The 17,773-nt window shown below is 42.2% G+C and overlaps 2 protein-coding genes across 26 annotated transcripts in view; one reads left to right on the forward strand and one right to left on the reverse strand.

Moving 5' to 3' along the window:
* Positions 1-17,773, forward strand: part of Ttc19 (tetratricopeptide repeat domain 19) — a 73,179-nt gene that overhangs the window by 27,457 nt on the left and 27,949 nt on the right. For 2 of the 3 annotated variants that reach the window (XM_057775727.1, XM_057775728.1), the window contains 3 exons: positions 2,186-2,340; positions 3,874-4,036; positions 4,843-6,061. In XM_057775727.1, coding sequence (XP_057631710.1) covers positions 2,186-2,340; positions 3,874-4,036; positions 4,843-4,976 — 452 coding nt within the window. In that variant the 3' untranslated portion in view covers positions 4,977-6,061. Of the gene's footprint in view, positions 1-2,185; positions 2,341-3,873; positions 4,037-4,842; positions 6,062-17,773 lie in introns of those variants that run through there. The other variant, XM_057775729.1, reaches the window with a different exon arrangement.
* Ncor1 (nuclear receptor corepressor 1) overlaps positions 6,285-17,773 on the reverse strand; it is a 157,509-nt gene continuing 146,020 nt past the window's right edge. For 22 of the 23 annotated variants that reach the window (XM_057775703.1, XM_057775702.1, XM_057775724.1 and 19 more), the window contains 5 exons: positions 16,363-16,505; positions 12,395-12,448; positions 11,961-12,182; positions 10,357-10,533; positions 6,285-8,717 (listed from right to left, as the gene is read on the reverse strand). In XM_057775703.1, coding sequence (XP_057631686.1) covers positions 8,530-8,717; positions 10,357-10,533; positions 11,961-12,182; positions 12,395-12,448; positions 16,363-16,505 — 784 coding nt within the window. In that variant the 3' untranslated portion in view covers positions 6,285-8,529. The remainder of the gene's footprint in view (positions 8,718-10,356; positions 10,534-11,960; positions 12,183-12,394; positions 12,449-16,362; positions 16,506-17,773) is intronic. The other variant, XM_057775708.1, reaches the window with a different exon arrangement.

Genomic DNA, 17,773 nt, shown 5'->3' on the forward strand with positions numbered 1-17,773 from the left:
TCTCCAGCTCTGATTTACTTTATTTAATTGGGTGTGTTATATAATTGTGTATGTGCATCTATATATACATACACAATTTTATATACCTGTATAACGTGAGTGGGTGGGTAGATATGTGCACATGAGTATAGGTGCCCTCAGATTCTAGAAGAGGTTGTTGAATCACTTGGAGCTAGAGTGAGCTGCCCAGTGTGGGTGCTAGGAACCAAACGTATTGTCAGAATGTGACTTGAATATAAATGTATTTTCATTTTTTTTTTCAGAAAATATTACCAGCATTTTACCTCATTAATTGTAGTTTTTACCTTCTCTCCTTTACATGTAACTGTGATATCTTTGCCCTAGAATTGCTTGTTTCTGTTCTTTTACTTTTGTGGCTTGTTATTTGCTTGTTTGGTATTGGACCCAGAAGAGCCTGTGCCCAGTTCTCGGTCTAGTCTTTTGACATTACATTGATGAATGCATTTTATGGTTGTATGATCTAAAAAAGACCATTTAGAAAATACAGAAACGTTTAAAGACAGTTAAACTGAGCATGGTGGGGCATGCATGCCTGCAATCCCAGGCATTCAGAAGACTGAGTGCTGGAGGAAGGGAGGTGGGAGGGGTGCACACATAGCCATGCGCCAAGTTTTTCGCTTGGATTCTGGGATCTGAACTCCACAGTCTTCATGCCTGTCCATCTCTTCATGCCTCTTGAATATTTGGTCATCTCTCGAAACCATTCCTACCCCAGTTTATGAGACAGTGTCTCATGACTCCCATGCTGACCTCACTGTAGCTGAGGGTGACTCTCCTTTCTCTTTCACCTCCACTTCCAAGTGCTGGGTTAGAGGTGTGTGCTACCAAACCTGGACTTCATGAGCTCTGGCATTGCCCTCAAAGTTGGTATTGACCTTTTATGATTAAGCAAAACAAAATTATTTTAGATTTCTGCTTTTTAAACTGTAATTATTTCATTATTCTGACTATGACTATACTCATCCATCATAGCGTAATTGTTCTCTCTGAGCGCTCTCTTCAGGAACTGGTAATGGTGTTACTTAGTTACATAGTATTTTTAAAGCTTTGTAGCCATTTGTAAATTTCCTGAAATCCTTAAAAGCTGGAGAAGGAATGCTAGCTCTGCTAGTAATTTAATTAGACATCCTCAGGGGGTAGCCGATAGTTTTCTTACCTAAAATTACCTAATAAGCCATAGCTGGTTGGTCAGGCCTGTAGTCTTTATCCTCGGAAGGCTGAGGCAGGAAGATTGATGGAAGTTTGAGGCCAACGTAGGCTATAGGGAATAAACAAAACAAAACATAAGCCGGGCGGTGGTGGCGCACGCCTTTAATCCCAGCACTTGGGAGGCAGAGGCAGGCGGATCTCTGTGAGTTCGAGACCAGCCTGGTCTACAGAGCTAGTTCCAGGACAGGCTCCAAAACCACAGAGAAACCCTGTCTCGAAAAACCAAAAAAAAAAAAAACAAAAAACAAAACATAAAACCCACGGCTCCAAGTTCTTTGTGGACTTTGACTCATTCTCACTCATGGGATTTCGACATTTTTTTGAGGTCTTGTAAAAGCTGATACAGGGCACTGTTTTCTAGATCTGCGGCCTTGTGCTCCTCAGGTGGTATCAGGTGTGAAGTTTGTAGTCAGTTCTGTCGGTGCCCAGCCCCTATTCTTTGTAAATTGGATTATGTCCTTTAAATCTGGCTTGAGACTAAATTTGACCTGTGACCACTACAGAATTCCGAGTATTCTTGGTTTCTTACTGCAGTTTTTCTTATACTCTAACTTTTATTGTTCTTTTATTTATTGTTAAGTCATTCTACTTTAAATCTGTCCTAATCATCACTTATTCTCTTTTGATTCACAGTTTCTCCCTGTAACAGCCCTGACTGTCCTGGAACTCACTGTGCAGACCAGGCTGGCTTTGAACTCACAGAGATCTGTCTGCCTTTGCCTTCCAAGTGCTGGGATTAAAGGTGTGCACCACCAAGCTCAGCTACTTAATCTTTTCTGATTACTAGTTACCAATTTAAAATGTTCAATATTTGAATAGATCTGTGATCTTTGATCCTGTAGTGAGGACTGAAACATTCAGTGGAGTTTCGTGGCCACAATGAAGTAGATTGGCTTCTTCTGTCACCTTTGTACATAATCATTACGTTCTCACAATGCCTTTCTTCCTCTCTTAGTGGAAGAGAAAGCCAACACCTACCTTCTCCTTGGCATGTGCTTGGACTCTTGTGCGCGCTATCTGCTGTTCTCCAAGCAGCTATCACAGGCACAAAGAATGTATGAGAAAGCCCTGCAGATTTGTCAAGAAATACAAGGAGAAAGACACCCACAGGTAAAGGAGGAAGGCCGTTCTGAGGAATAGTGTGTGTAAGCCAGGCCTGTTGTTGCAGCTTTGAAGATGGGCCTTAAGATCACAGGCTCAAGGCTGTGGCCAAATTAGTGAGATCCCATGTTAAAAGGAGGAGACAAAGGGTTGGGAAGAGTGGTAGAGGGCTTGCCTAGCATCGGTGAGGCTCTAGCTTCATAGCCTAGGATCAGTTACCAGTGTGGCCAGGCTGAACAGTGGTGAGGGTATAAGGCTTACATGCAGTCTGCGCACTTTCTTTCCACCAACTCACCGGCTCACTATTCCCAGCCTCTACTTGTTTCAAGGAGGGTTTGATATTGTTGGTCTGTCACTGGCTCTGTGTAGACCCTTTTATATGAGCCATGGTGGTTTACACAGCAGTCTTATACAGGACAGGTCTAATCAAGTGTGTACTTTCAAAGCTTCAGAATATGCAGTCTTGTTTCACAGGGGCCACAGACTTCTAGTGAGAATCTTATTTTTTTTTTCCCCTCCTGGTGCTGGGGAGTAGACCCAGGGGCTTTGTACTGGCAAGTGCTGTACCCCTGACCTGAATCTCCGCACACCAATTAGAAGCAGTACCATAGCCGGACTGTGATGGCACACACCTTTAATCCTAGCACTCAGGAGGCAGAGGCAGGCGGATCTGTGTGAGCTCGAGGCCAGCCTGGCCTGCAAGAGCTAGTTCCAGGATAGGCTTCAAAGCCACAGAGAAACCCTGTCTCTAAAAACCAAAACCAAACAAGAAGCAGTACCATAACCACTGCATTACAGAACTGTCTTCCATACTAGTCAGAACCTTGTAAGTAAATGTTAGTTAATATGAGTATCTTTGCCTCCTGTGTTACTATGGGAGGTGAGGAAATAGGAACTTTAATTTTTTTTTTTCTTTTTGGCAGGACTAGGGATTAAACCTAGGGTCTCATAAATTCAAGGCAAGGGTTCTACCACTGATCCATGGCTGTAGTCCTTAAAAATCAACTTTTAAGATCATTATTACAGAACTTTATATGGTTTTTCAAAGCAGGTAAAACAAAGCCTTGTTAGAATACTAAATGCAGAATTTAGGTCATCTCTTCTGGCAAAATACATTCTTCGGCTAGAGTAGATGCCTTGTCTGAATGCCTGCAGCCCACCATATAGAGCAAATGAGACTGAACATGGAATATTTAGGATTTAATTCAGATAGCCTAAATGAAATTTGGAGCACCAGCTACCTCTTTCTCGATTTCAAAGTCCAGGTGATGTGTTTCTCTGGGGGCGGCAGTCGTGGCAGGAACGCTGCTGCAATGCAGGGAGGCGCAGATGCACTCCCCAGTGCTGCCTCCCACCCCTGCTCTAAGTCCACACCCTTCCAGAGCAGAGTGTGGATCAACAGGTGCCTGCAGTTTGCCCCTCTAATTGTGAGGAATCCTTATAAAGTTGAAGACTGTGTCTGTGGGTGCAGTGTAACAACCTTCAGGTTAATGTTCTGCGTTGGTGTATTTGTAAAGAAAAGGATGCTTTTTCTTCTTCTAGACCATTGTGCTGATGAGTGACTTGGCTACTACTCTGGATGCACAGGGCCACTTTGAGGATGCCTACATTTATATGCAGAAGGCGTCAGATCTGGCAAGAGAGATCAATCACCCTGAGCTGCACATGGTGCTCAGCAATCTGGCTGCCATCTTGATACACAGAGGTAGGTAGAGCGGAAATAGGCTGTCTTCTCAGAAAGGCATTGCTGGGCTTTGAAGTGAAACAATTTTTGGGAGGGCAAATGGCAATGAAGAAAACCCTAAATCAATGGTTCTCAAACTGTTGTGACCCTGTTGGGTTAAACATCCCTTTACAGGATCACCTGAGACTACCAGAAAACACAGATTTACATCACGAATCAGTAGCAAAATTACAGTTAGAAACTAGAAGTAATTTTGTTGTTGGGGGTCACCACATGAGGAATTAGGAAGGTTGAGAGCCACTGCCCTGGATTAAAAGGTTGGCTAAATAAGGGCAGAAAATGCATTTGTGTTAATGTACTATTTTGCTTACTTCACACAATTTCCACAACTCTGCATGACAACGTGAAGGTAGAGAATACTTTGCAGGCACAGGTTCTGTCTCTGTAGTACTTTACAGACTTACATTGTTTTCACAGGTACAATTCCTCAGTGCTCTGAAGCCTCAATATGATACAGCATTATCAGTTTCCTGCTAGTTCATATTACTCAGGTTTTCATAAGCTTGGGGTTATTGCCTCTGTTGCATACACAATTGTGAAATCTTTGCCCAAGAGAAAGGCCACCATCATAAAGGGCACTAGTGATTCCACAGCACTAAGCACCTAGAGCTGACACCTACTCGAGTTCATCTTCTCGAAACCAGCTGTCAGTACACATGATGAGATAGCCCCCAGTAAACCAAACACACATCCTCACGAGGAGTGGGTTCTCTTTAGTCACTCTGAAAACACATATTTTCTTCTCCCCTTTCTTTGGGTTATTTTAGAACGATACACACAAGCAAAAGAGATCTTCCAGGAAGCACTGAAGCAAGCAGAGCTGAAAAGAGATGAGGTTTCTGTACAGCACATCAGGGAAGAATTGGCTGAGCTGTCAAGAAAAAGTAGACTTTTGACTTAATTTTGTTAAGCTGTGTAAGTTCGTTTTGTTGTAGAGAGGGTAATCTCTGATAGCCCAAAGGAGTAACTGTTCTTCCATGTCTGGATCTCAAGCAGTGGTGTGAATCATTGTTGGAATTCAGCTTTCTTCAACTCAACCTCACTGAAGGACAAGTATACACTGCCACTTTTATTTCTAAATTTAGTTTACTTTGAGATGGTCCTCCAACTTGGGAGTCCTTCTGCCTCAGTCCCCCAAGTGCTGGGACTCTGCCTGGCCCTACTTGTGTAAAGTTGCAGCAGCTTCTACCCTGTACTGACAGTAACTTACGAGAGCTTGGTGTGAAGTGCTGCTTCCCAGTGCAGCGTGGGAGAGGCCGTCCATTTGGTCCGTGAAAACTGTAGACTCTTAGGTGGCCACCTTCTCCACGGTGTGGTCATTATACTTTCCCTAAGATTTTGGTTCCTGCTTTCTCTTCTCTATCCATTTCTGGCAAACAAGTTACTTGTCTGATGGCACAGGAAGATTTTGGTGAGTTCTTTTATAGTCTTTTAATGAAGCATTGCAAAATTTAATCAATATGGGGAAGATAATAATTCTAGTTGGCCTCCAGTAAGCAGCATTCACTTCTGAAGTGGAAATTAGGCACTTTGTCACCTGTCTGGGCAGTGGGCTTCCTTTACAACCAGTCACACGGTAGTGTCGAGCTGGACCCGGTAACAGTACTGACAGCACTGATGCATGCCATTGGCAGTGTGGAACCACTGACCTGGATCCTACTTAGCAGCACTGGCTATTTAGCAATCTCTGTATTTACACCTGTTAAGTGGAAAACCAATTAGATTCTCTGTCTGATGACTTGAATCTACTATTAGGCATTAAACTTAGTCACTGCCTCAGAGTACACACAATTGGATGCCTTTACCTCGACAGCCTGGCAGATGTCCATTGCCTGAGAGAAAAGATAGGTTTTCTGGGTGCCCTGAAGGAACAGGTGGTTTTGGCATCCTGGTGGAGGTCGGTGACGTGAGCAGGACTGGCCAATGGGCTTTTGGTTCCTATGTTTGTACTGGGAGAATCTTCATAATAAACTAGAGGCTATACAATATTGTATGTATTCTAATAATCTTTGAATCATAGAAAAATAACTGAGTTATAACTGAGTTACTAAAAGGAAAACCCTAAGGCCCAGGTCCTCAGAAGTAAACCAGAATTCTGTGTTGTGCAGGGGGAGTTCTGACATTTCCATCTGTGCTCATTTACCACTCACTCCCCAGCTAATGTGATCCCATCAGTGAAGAATAACAAGAGATTTCAGTCACCTTTTGCTTTGAGAATGTTTTACTATTTCATAATTCCAGAGTTACCAAAAGTCAAGTCTTAGGATTTTTAATCCTCTGTGGTGATCCACCTCCTGGTCCTGTGGTGTGGCTGGGAGACTGTAGTTCTCAGACGGTCCAAGGTGCGTGTTCCCGGAGCACTCATTTGCACTGTTATAAAAAGGCAGTGAGACAGAGGGACTGATCTCCTTTTACTGATTACAACTTTAAACAATTTACATTTAATTTCATTTGAACTACACCATGTGACTGGAGTTGTCAGGGCATAAGAGTATGTAAGACAGAATCACAGCATATGAAAATTTAAAGTGTAGTATAAAATTTCTCACTAAATAGACTGGAAAATTGCCAGAATATTACCTCTACTGGAAGACCTTGATTTAGTTGTATATGCATGTGTTATATAGTGTTGGCCCACAAAAAACGCTATGCTACACTTTGACTTGCGGCTGATTTCCTAAATCTCAGTGCCTGCTTCCTCCCTTAGTCTCACAGTAAGGCGTACCTCCCCCTCTCTAGGTAAACTGAGGATTCTGTTCTAGTTGTTTCGAACTAAGAAATGATGCTGGATGTCATGTTGTATTGTGGTGCGCATGGGACAGTCTTCTAGGCTGATCTATCCTAAACTGAACCCAACCTGGAACAGTGAAAGACCCTCAAGGTCAGTTCTCATCATCATTTATGATTTACTAAGTTCTAGGCTATTACTGGAACTTGGGGGGGGGGTTAATCAAACTTTAGTCTTTGTTATGTTCATGACTATTGTAAAGGTACACTTTGGACACTTGCAAACTTTACAGGTGATAAGAATTCTGTCTCATTGTAGCTTTGGCTGGCCCAGAACTCACCTTGTAATCCAGGCTAGCCTTATACTTTTAGTGATTTGCCTGCTTCTGCTTCCCAAGTGCTGAGATTAAAGGTGTACGATACCATGCATGGCTAAAGTTTAAGATCTCAAATGTCTGTCTTTATTACTTGCTAAGTTATATGGGCAGATTTGAGCCTGTGTCTCTCGAGACTTTCTCCTGTCTAGTTCTCAGTGGCATTATCCCCAAACCACTAAGTGTCTGTATGCAGTGGAAGAAGCATGTACACCATGATAAAGCTGTGTGAGAACAAATCTAAAAACACACCAAGTAATTTTTAATAAAAACGTGATCCTCCAGTACCATAATTTAAAATTCAGTCTTTAAATTACTTGCACCTTGAAAACACTTTACTCATGTTCTGTAGAAGCAGAGTAGGCGCTGATGCAGATAGGAAAGGACTGTGTTCATTGGTTAGTTCAGGATGCAGCATAAAACAAGCCTGGAAGACCAAGGTTCTGTACAGATTATCTTTTTAACTCAGCCAGATATGTATCAAAGAAAAGTAAAGTTTCTATTTCTTGTTTGAAACCTGAGACACGAAGACTCTTAAGTCACAAATAATGTACTGTAGCTATGGACAGGATAGTCAAATTTATTTCAGAACAAAAGCTTTGTTGGGCTGCATCAAATGCAGAATACTTAGGGGCATGGTTAAATTACCAGTGTGCATAAACATTGAGGTATGCCTCAAATAAGCCTTTAAACTTTAAAACTGAACTCTAACATACCCATGCAGTAAGTTTGTTTTCAGTGCTACTAATGTCAGCAAAGCCTGCACTGGAAACACAGTGACGTTCTGCGCTCCTGCCCTGTGACCTCAGTCAGCCTTTATGACAGGGTATGTGGTAAAAACCTAAACATTTTCACAAGATTTACCGGGAAAGTTGAATTTAGAGGAAATGAAAGTACAATGCCCATGACAGCCAGTACTGTATAACTGTGCTGTGTGAGGTTGTTTAGAAGGCTGGGGTTAAAAAGATAGACAAAAAATTTAAAAAATTATCCCCAATGTTGATGTGCTGATTTAAATTTAAGTACACCAGATACTACAGCAAGGGGGATACACTGCAAAAAGGTCATCTATTTACAGAAGAGTGATTTAAAGACATCATGGTTTCCTTTACAAACAGGAATTGTCCACTTAAAAAAAAAAACTCTACACTTAACCCTCCACTGTTACAATCCATTGAACTGCCAGTATTAGAGGCAGGGTGGTTTTGTTTTTTTCCCAAATGAATTTCCATCATTTCTTCTTCATCTGTGGCCCTGGCTCTCCTGAGAAGTCTCTGGGCACAAATCATAGGAGGGCAGAATTTTTTTAATCTGCAAATAAAATCAGAGCCAGAGTTTCTTCCTATGCACAGGTCAGTCGTCACTGTCAGACAGTGTCTCATATTGCGCTGAGAGCAGCGGGGCAGGTTCCCGCTCCCAGATGCGGTTCTGTTGATGAGGAGCTGCTTGGTTGATGGCAGACGGGGCACACGCAATTGGTGTTGGTGGTGTGCTGCTGAGCATCCGCAGAGTCAGAGGGTTGTAGGGGAACTGAGTGGAACCTGACAAAAGGAAAATGAGATTTTTTTAGTGTCATTAGCGTCCAATGCAATATTTACAGGATGGAACAGAGCAGGAGTATTACATACAGTAAATGGTCTTGTGATGCCTTGATTGGTTTAATTCTCAAAAGGATAAATAACACAAGTAACCACATGGGTAGGGATGAGAAGTCTGTGCTATCTCATCATGGATCTCCACAGGGATCCAAATAGAGAGCTCTAACTGGAGGAGCCTAGCGATACTAGTAACTTTCCAGTAGAAATGCAGTTCTCAGCACATGGCAAGTGCCCAGGAGCTTTAGCCAGGCTGTGTGACCTCTCTACAGTCTCACTAGACTGACTTAAATGTGTATGAGATTTAAAATTGGACACATTAACAAGAGCACCACTTTCTTTTCCATTTCTAGATTGCTTAATTGTTCCTTCCCCACAGTTCCTCCTATCATTGTAAGCCAAAACCATAAAACATGCATTTTATCAAGTCCTCTAATGGAACAAAGGAGGTAGGAAAACCGCTGGGTGAAGGAAAGCAAGAAGGGGTGTGAGCAGGGGAAGAAAACAACCAGTGGGAGGGGCCCAGGCAGGAAAGGAGAACAAAGTACACATTTGTGTGATGCAATGACATAACACTGTGTTGTACGCTGACCTACCCACTAATGTGTGCATTGCTTCTGTGGGAGATTTCTAATGCATAAGCTTAAAAGACAGAGACCTTGAATTGAAGTGTATAGATACAATAACTATGAAATTGTTAGGCATGCAGGGGAAGGTCTCATTTCAGATTTGGGGGTGGGGAATGCATAAGGGAAAGAAAAACATAATTTCTAAAATCGACAGCAGATGACAATTTTTTTAATCTTCCTTTCAAAAACATGGTTATTTTTTAAAACATATTTAATTCTTGTTTGTATTGTGTATGATGTGTTGGGCATGCTTGTGCCATAATGTAGGTGGAGGTCAAAGGACACTTTTGGGGAAATGATTCTCCTCTGCCACCTTTATGTAGGTGGATTAAACTCAGGCCATTAGGCCTGCAGTTACTTTACAGTAAAGCCATTTCACCATCTCACTGACCCGCTATAGTTACGTTTTTAAAAGCCCTCACACATATGCATGTGAGACATTTGTGGAGATGTAAACCTACAGGCGTGCTAGCTTTTGTTTCAACATTATGTTTCCTAGTTTGGATTTTGATTTCTTAGTAAAAGCTAAACATGAGAGACATTTTAGGTGACATTTCATCTGGGTCAAGTTCATGGAAGAGCTGAATCCAGACTTATTTGCAATTCCTGGTTACCAACCAGCATAGTCCAGAGATGGCAATGTATGGATCACATAAATATAAATGGTCTTGTGAAAAGTAGATCCAAGTAATGCTAGAGAAAACTATAGTTCTGCTGGGCAGTGGTAGTATTCAGGAGCCAGAGGCAGGCGGATCTGTGTGAGCTTGAGGAGAGCCAGAGCTACACAGAGAAACCCTGTCTCAAACGCACACACACAAAAGGAAGAGAAGGAGAGAAAACTACAGTTCTTGCCCAAGCCATAACATTGAATTCACAAGCAGGTAATATTAACAAAGTACTGACACAAAATGAATCTCGTTTTTATCAGTTAAGTGAGGCTCCTCAACACTCCCTACCTGTTGAAGAGGGCCTGTCTTCCCAGGCCCATCCTGGTGTCTGCCTGTGGTAATCACCTTCTGAATGTACAGAGGAGACTGAAGAAGGCCGCTCAGTTCCTAAGTAGCTTTGCCCAGGAATAGGAGATTTAGACTTCCGGCTATTTGATTTGTTGATCAGTTTTGGTTTGCATACTCCTGAAAGTGAAATTCAAGTTACTATATTAACTACTGATAAATAATTTAACTTCTCAGTGACAGCAACAGTACCTACCAAAATGCTGGTTATAATGCCAAGTGAAAAACCATAGTGGTAGCACGAAGGATCCTGTGCTCAACTAAAGTCGGAGCGGTCTGTAAGGCGGAGGTAGGGCACATCACCCTATAAACTTAAGAACGTGGTAACGAAGGACACCCTGCTGGCCTCAGTGTAGGTAATGGTAATAAACATCTGCTTCCCTTTGCCCCTGCCTCCACCTCAATTTAAAAGAAGCAAGTAGAGGAGTTAGGCCACTGGAAGTATGTAAAGGGTAGGCTATAGCAGATACTCTTCAAGTCTCACTGGCTCTTTCTAGTTCCTCCAGTGACTGGGCTCTATGACTAAATATTAAATATTTAAAGAAGCCACTTAGCACATTTTTCTCTCAGCCCCAGCAGTTTTACCCTACCCCAATTGTACACAACCAAATCATTTTAACCGCCTATAGTTGCCAAGAAAAACACAAATATACAACCAATAAAAATTGGAAGAGCAGAATTAATACTTCACTTTCTAGAATAGTGAGTTGATATTGTCCAAAGGTACTATGTCTAAGTTATAGGGGAGGGAGACGCAAACACTGAACATTCATTGCTTTTCCCCTTTCCTTAGCCACAGAGTTTTACCTGAAAACAGGGAACTTGATAAAAATACTCTTTCTGTTGGCTTGATTTATAGGTTGTAAATCATCTCACACCAATATGTATCTTGTGTTTGCAAAAGACTTGTTGAGTAATTCCCATCCATCCAATGGCTTTGTGGGTTTAAACAAATCTTTTTTTTTTTTTTTTTTTTGTTTGTTTGTTTTTCGAGACAGGGTTTCTCTGTAGCTTTGGAGCCTGTCCTGGAACTCCCTTTGTAGACCAGGCTGGCCTCGAACTCACAGATCCGCCTGCCTCTGCCTCCCAAGTGCTGGGATTAAAGGCGTGCGCCACCACCGCCCGGCTTCAACAAATCTTTAAATCAATTCTTTGTCTGAGGTGTGTGGAGTAGGGATGCAGGTATCAGTGTTTCCTTCTGTCCTGCTGGTTCTAGGGATCAAACCCAGGTGGGTAGCACTGGTGGCCCATGCCTTTGCCATTGTAGGGTTTTGCTCCCTTTCTGTGGTTTCTTCTGTGACTTACAGCTACACTCTGAGATTTGGCCGTATTTATTAGGACAGTAAATGACACAGCAAAACACCAACACTGGGGCTGGAGAGATGATGCAGTGGTTATTAAGAGCACTTGTGACTCTTGCCCAGGACCCCAGATTAAATTCCCGGCACCCACATGGTGGTAACTCCACTTCCAGTGGATTCGACAACACCCTCTTCCAGCACAGGAGTTCTCAGTGATCCGACAGAGCATTGAACCAAACGCTTTACCTGAATGAGGTGATGGGTCCCCTTCATCTCTCCGTGTCTCACTGCTGGTCACAACTGAGGTGCTGGCACTACCAGGCACAACTCCCACAGGCTGGGGCATGACCACACCATGGTCTTCTACTTTATCATCGAAACTTCCCATGAGAGCCTTTCTGATGATGTCTTCTAGACCAAGATTACTGGCAGGATCGGCAAAAGAATGGCTTCTTGAGCTAACTGCACCTGAGGAGACAAGGCAGTGTACTGCTGCTTGTTTCTGAGGCAGAGCATAGCAAAGGGAAACAAAGAAAATCTGGGCTCTCCAGCTTGGTGAAGTTCAGCATTCAGACACCTGGCACAATACTGAGAAAGCTCACAGTGAGATGCAGCACTCGGTGTCCTCCCTACTGTTTCTTTGTAGTGCTCAGTCTTCAGCAAGGATTTAGAACTCTTACCTGATGTTGTAACTGCTGGCAGATTGAAGATCTCAGTTCCTGGCTGCGCAGCTGCTGTATTCAAACAAATCTTTAGGTTAATTGAGATGAGATAATCATGATACAAAGTCTCAAGAAATTCTAGAATAAAATTAACCCTTTGATTTTCTACATTTCATTATGTGGAAATGGGATGAAAATACCTTTCTTGGGGCTGGAGAATATTAAGAAATAAAAAAAAAATCAGGCCATATTTGAGGTAGAAAACTCAGAACGTGAATAAGATAATTCACAAGAGAGAGATGTTACATTCCTGAGAGCAGTGCAAACAAACAGGAAAAAGTCATTGCAGAACAGGAATCTAGGTTTCCTAGGGATGAAGGTGTGGGCTTCAGACACCCCTAAGAAGTACCCAAAGATTCTGCCTTGATCCATTAATTACTGGCAACGTGTTACACAACTTATAATTTGCAACTTGAATAAAAAAACAAAAACCATTTTGTGCCACAAGAGTGAACCATTACTGACTGAGCCATCCTAGAGTAAAAAGGAATAAAAGATGACCACATGGGAGAGAGTGTGGTGGCACATGTAAGCCATGGGGCACTTGGGAGGCAGAAGCAGAAGGATCTCAGTGCCCTGTCTGAAAATTTCAGGTTGAATATAATCTAAACAATTTTTTTTTTTTGTTTTTTTTTTTTTTGTTTTTCGAGACAGGGTTTCTCTGTGGTTTTGGAGCCTGTCCTGGAACTAGCTCTTGTAGACCAGGCTGGTCTCGAACTCACAGAGATCCGCCTGCCTCTGCCTCCCGAGTGCTGGGATTAAAGGCGTGCGCCACCACCGCCCGGCTCTAAACAATTGTTAATACCACTCAGAATGTGACTCTCCTTTTACTTTCAGAGCTTACAGTTAAGTGTGCTGCTTTCATATATAAAATCTATTTTAGCAAAATGCCATTTTCTACTTGGTTTTAAAAATAAAGACAGAGTCTTAAGTAGCTCTGGTTGTCCTGGAACTTTACATAGATCAGGCTGGCCTCGAACCCATTTCCTAAATTCTTGGGGTCTTATAGTTTACATACTTAAAAAGCCCTCAGATGGTCATGGTACAGTGAGATGCGGCAATTGCTTACAAATGGTGGAAAAGAAAGCACACTGGAGACCTGACTTAACAGAAGAGGAGAAAGGAGTAGATTGAACAATGGATTATGAAGAGCAGGGACTTGGTATGGGGAGCAGAGTGGGTGTTCAGTTTTATAAAAGACCGAGTGATAGACTCTAGATAAAATAAAAAGTTGGGCTGGATGGTGGCAGCAATGCCCTTAATCCCAGGTCTCAGGAGACCTCTCAGTTCGATGCCAGTCTGGTTAACAAAGCAAGTTTCAGGACAGCTAGAGCTGTTACACAGAGAAACAGTCTCAAAAAAAGAAAAAAAGCCAGATGTCAGACACAAATACAAATTCAAGGGTTATCAGTATGAAAATTCAGTTTTAAATGCCCCCAAATTATGGTGTGTAAGGGAAAAGGTGTTGAGAGCTCTGGAGAAAACAAGGGCCAGGCTGAGCTGAGGAAACCAGAAATGGCCCCAAAAGAGCTAACTCTGCAAAGAGAAGTGGCGCACTGTCCACACCCACCAGGAAAGTGAGTGCCAAAGAACACTACCGCTGCTCTGTCTTACGAGAAAAATACTGAGTTACTGAGTTGAAGCAGGTTTTTTGGCTTGGTGGTTTTTGGATTTTCAGCTGTTTGCCAGTAAGGATTCAGCTGTGCCCTAGAACCACTGGTTTTTAAATATGAATTCCTTTTTCTATAGTGAGAACTCTAACAATTAAAAAAAAAATCCCATGTTCTTGGGGCTGGAGAGATGGCTCAGTGATTAAATGCTCTTCCAGAGGACATGGGTTTGATTTCCAGCATTCACGACAGCTCCCAGGAGATACAAATGGTCCTCTGTCCCTTGCAGGCATCTCACAAACATGTAGGCAAAAACACTAAAAATAAAATAATCCCGGACTCTAACACAGTTTTATTAGTTTTGGCCTTAAAACTCCAACATACTATCGCCCATCAGGTAACTTCGCAAAAACACTTGTAAGACCGTCAGCCATCAAGACCTCAGATTAGTAAATACTGCTAAATGACCAGTTAGCTGAGGACAGTGAAAACAGAAAAGCTGTCCAGTGGCTTCATGAACTCACAGCGTGCTCTGTCAAGTCTCCTCCCCATTGCCAGGTAAGACCAAACTAGGGACTGAAATGGCCCAAGAGCCAGCTGTTCCTTGGCCTGTGTGTCTGTGTGCTTGGAACGGTGTCTCTTAAGAGGCGGAGAGCCACTGATTTGTTCTCTTGGCGACTTTGGGGCTGTGAGTAGATGAGACTTGAAAACTGGAGACCAAAGGTCTGTGATGTAGTGCTTCTCATGATAACATGAGTAGCTTGGTCACTCTGTAAATCTGGCAGTTTGGTCAGCATTCTACAATCTGTGTATTCCTATTTTGAAACCCCTTCCATTCTTGGGAGTTATTGCTCACTTTTCTGTAATAAATCTATATTTGCTGTACTAAAATGAAGAAAAGCAAAGAAAGATACATTTAATAATTTAGAGACAGAGTATGTTCTCAGTGAGTGATGTGGGGCTCATCCTTTTCTCACCATTCAACAGAGAGTAGCACGTAATGAATATAATCATGAGTGGTAGAGATGTAATTTACACACCTGGCTAGCCGTTCAGCTTCAGAGCCCAGAATTTCTTCTGACAGGGTCAGGAGACTAGCAAATCACAGATCAGAGACAAATCTCTTTAGATTGTCTATCGCTGGTTAATTAAGACTGGCTAGCAAGTGGTGGTAGCACACACCTTTAATCCCAGGACTCAGGAGACAGAGGCAGACGACTGATCTCTGGGCCATCCAGGCCAGCCTGGTCTACAGAGCTAGTTCTCGGACAGCCAGTGCCACACAGAGAAACCTTGTCTCGGGACTCAAAACAAAACAGGCTGGCAACTAACAGAGGACGTGCAGATACTAGTACAGCAGTGGTCTGATGGAAAGCAAGAGGCTGCCATACAGCTTTCCCGGGACAGTTCCAGCAGGCTTGGAGACTGAGGACTGAGCTGCTGGAGGGGCACGTCGGGAGAAGCGATTCAGGTTAGAATGCTGGGCTGGAGTTCCAGCTGTGTTACTTCTGGGTCTCTGACTCCATTTTCTTCCTCATTTATAAAATGGAGATAATCACATGCAGTGTGGTACGCAGTAAGTGTATTATCATAGTTGCATCTGCATGCCACAAGACTGCACCGAGACCCTGGAGGACCTGTCAGCTCCTCGTCGAAGACAACCAGGACGAAGAATAAATCACACTGTCCAACACCCAGAATTAGTAATTCTCAAAACAGAGCAGGAGAGTGGTTGTTTCAGAGGAGTCCACTGACACCCTGGCATCTGTTTTTAGGCACAGTTGTGTAACTTAGTTGTTCAGGCTGCTAATGGAAAGATACTCTTACTATAGTAAGAATGATAACCTTAGGACAGATAATATTTATTTGAATTACAAAGGTAAGCTAACTAAAGTGAGATAATAGAATTACAAAGGTAAGTAAAGAGCGATTGTTGAAAAAGGACTGAAAGGTAAGGCTCATGAAAAACATGGTTTTTGAATATCTTAAATGTTTTATGGAGATAGTTCAAATAGATAAAAGTAAAACAAAAGAGCTTTAAAACGAGAGACACCAATAAAAACCTGTACAGAATTTAGTCACATGTAAACAAAAATGTGCCCTAGATCCAGCATTAGTTCCCCATGAAGACAGATGGCTTCAGAAATACCCGAGTGGCTGTTTCCTGAGAAGGAACCATTTGTGAATTTGCTAACACTGTATAGAATCAAGATGCTCTGTAAAAACCTTCAAACTCAGGACTATAAAAAAGGCAACGCTGAGATAGCATTGTTAATGCGTGTTTTATTTGGGGTTCACGAAAGAAATCCCACTTACCCATATCAGAGTCACCTCCACCAGAGGAGTTCAACTTACGAAAAATTTCCTGCTTCTTTGATTTAACCATGGGTGATGTGCTTTCGAGCTTGGTGAAGAAGGAAGGCAAGTAGCTTATACTTCCTGGTGATCGAGAATCATTTCTGTCAGGAATACAATTCTGTCTGTTAGGATCATGCACTCCTAACCCTAGGAACATTCCTTTTACAGGCATAGAGTACTTGGAAAACTACTGCCTCCCTATTTATTCTGTTTGGGAAACAGGATGTGACCAGGAACTTGTTTGGAAATAGTCAAATATTTTTGGCTCTGAAAGATGAAACAGCAAAATTAGAATTGAAGTGAAGATGATCTACAGCATAGTTTATTTACTTATTTACTGACTGTTTGAGACAGTGTCACTCTGTAACTCTGGCTATCCTGGAACTAAGTAAACCAGGCCAGCCTCGAACTCGAAGAGATAGATCTGCCTGCCTCTCCAGTGCTGGGATCATAGGTATGTGCCACCATGCTTGGCTAATCTACAGCACAAAAATCTTTTTTTTTTTTTTGGGGGGGGGGGGGTTGTTTTGATTTTGAGACAGGATTTCTCTGTCTTGGTGGTCCTGGATCTCTTTTTGTAGACCAGGCAGGTCTTCGGACTCAGAGAGATCCACCTGCCTTTGCCTCCCGAGTGCTAGGATGAGATATGTGTGCCACCACCGCTGCAGTCAGCACAAATTCTTAAGGAATAAAATAGCAAAGTATTAATTGGAAAACTTAGAAAAACTTATCAAGTTTTTTTGCTTAATAGCAGACTGGTTATGTAAGCTAGGAATTCTTTTAAGTACACTAGTTATGACTAATAACACACCTACCTGTAAAACAGCAAAGACTCATATTTAGCCCGTAAGTTGGACTTCAGCAAAATAGCTGTAGTAGCTACATAAAATTGCCTAAACTATTATAATCATTTTAAGACAAACAACAGAGGAACTGAGTTTTAATACAAAGGATCTCATTATTTCACTGATAGCTTCCCCTAACAGGGATGGTAACACAACACATTGTTGACAACACTGTCTGGTCATATGTATTCATTCAGCATTTAGACAGAAAACTATCTATGAAGAAAGAAAAAAAGAAGACATGGTCCCTGTGCATAAAAATTCAATCTGGGAAAATACGAATGCATAATGATTTACTCCTTCATTTCACTAGAGATAACAACATGTATTCTATTACCTACAAGTACATTCAATTAATTCTGAGAAATTCATCAGCAGCTTAGAATTAGACTTGTTTTAAAACTGGACTCTCCCTACCAGTTTTGGCCACCATCAAATCATGTATTTGGCTCTTGGCATTAAAGAATGTTAATGCCAAGAAACTGTGACTCAAGAAAAAAGCTCAAGACAACAGAGAATACGAG

Source organism: Chionomys nivalis, chromosome 7, assembly GCF_950005125.1.
Source record: "Chionomys nivalis chromosome 7, mChiNiv1.1, whole genome shotgun sequence".
Lineage (NCBI taxonomy): Eukaryota > Metazoa > Chordata > Mammalia > Rodentia > Cricetidae > Chionomys > Chionomys nivalis.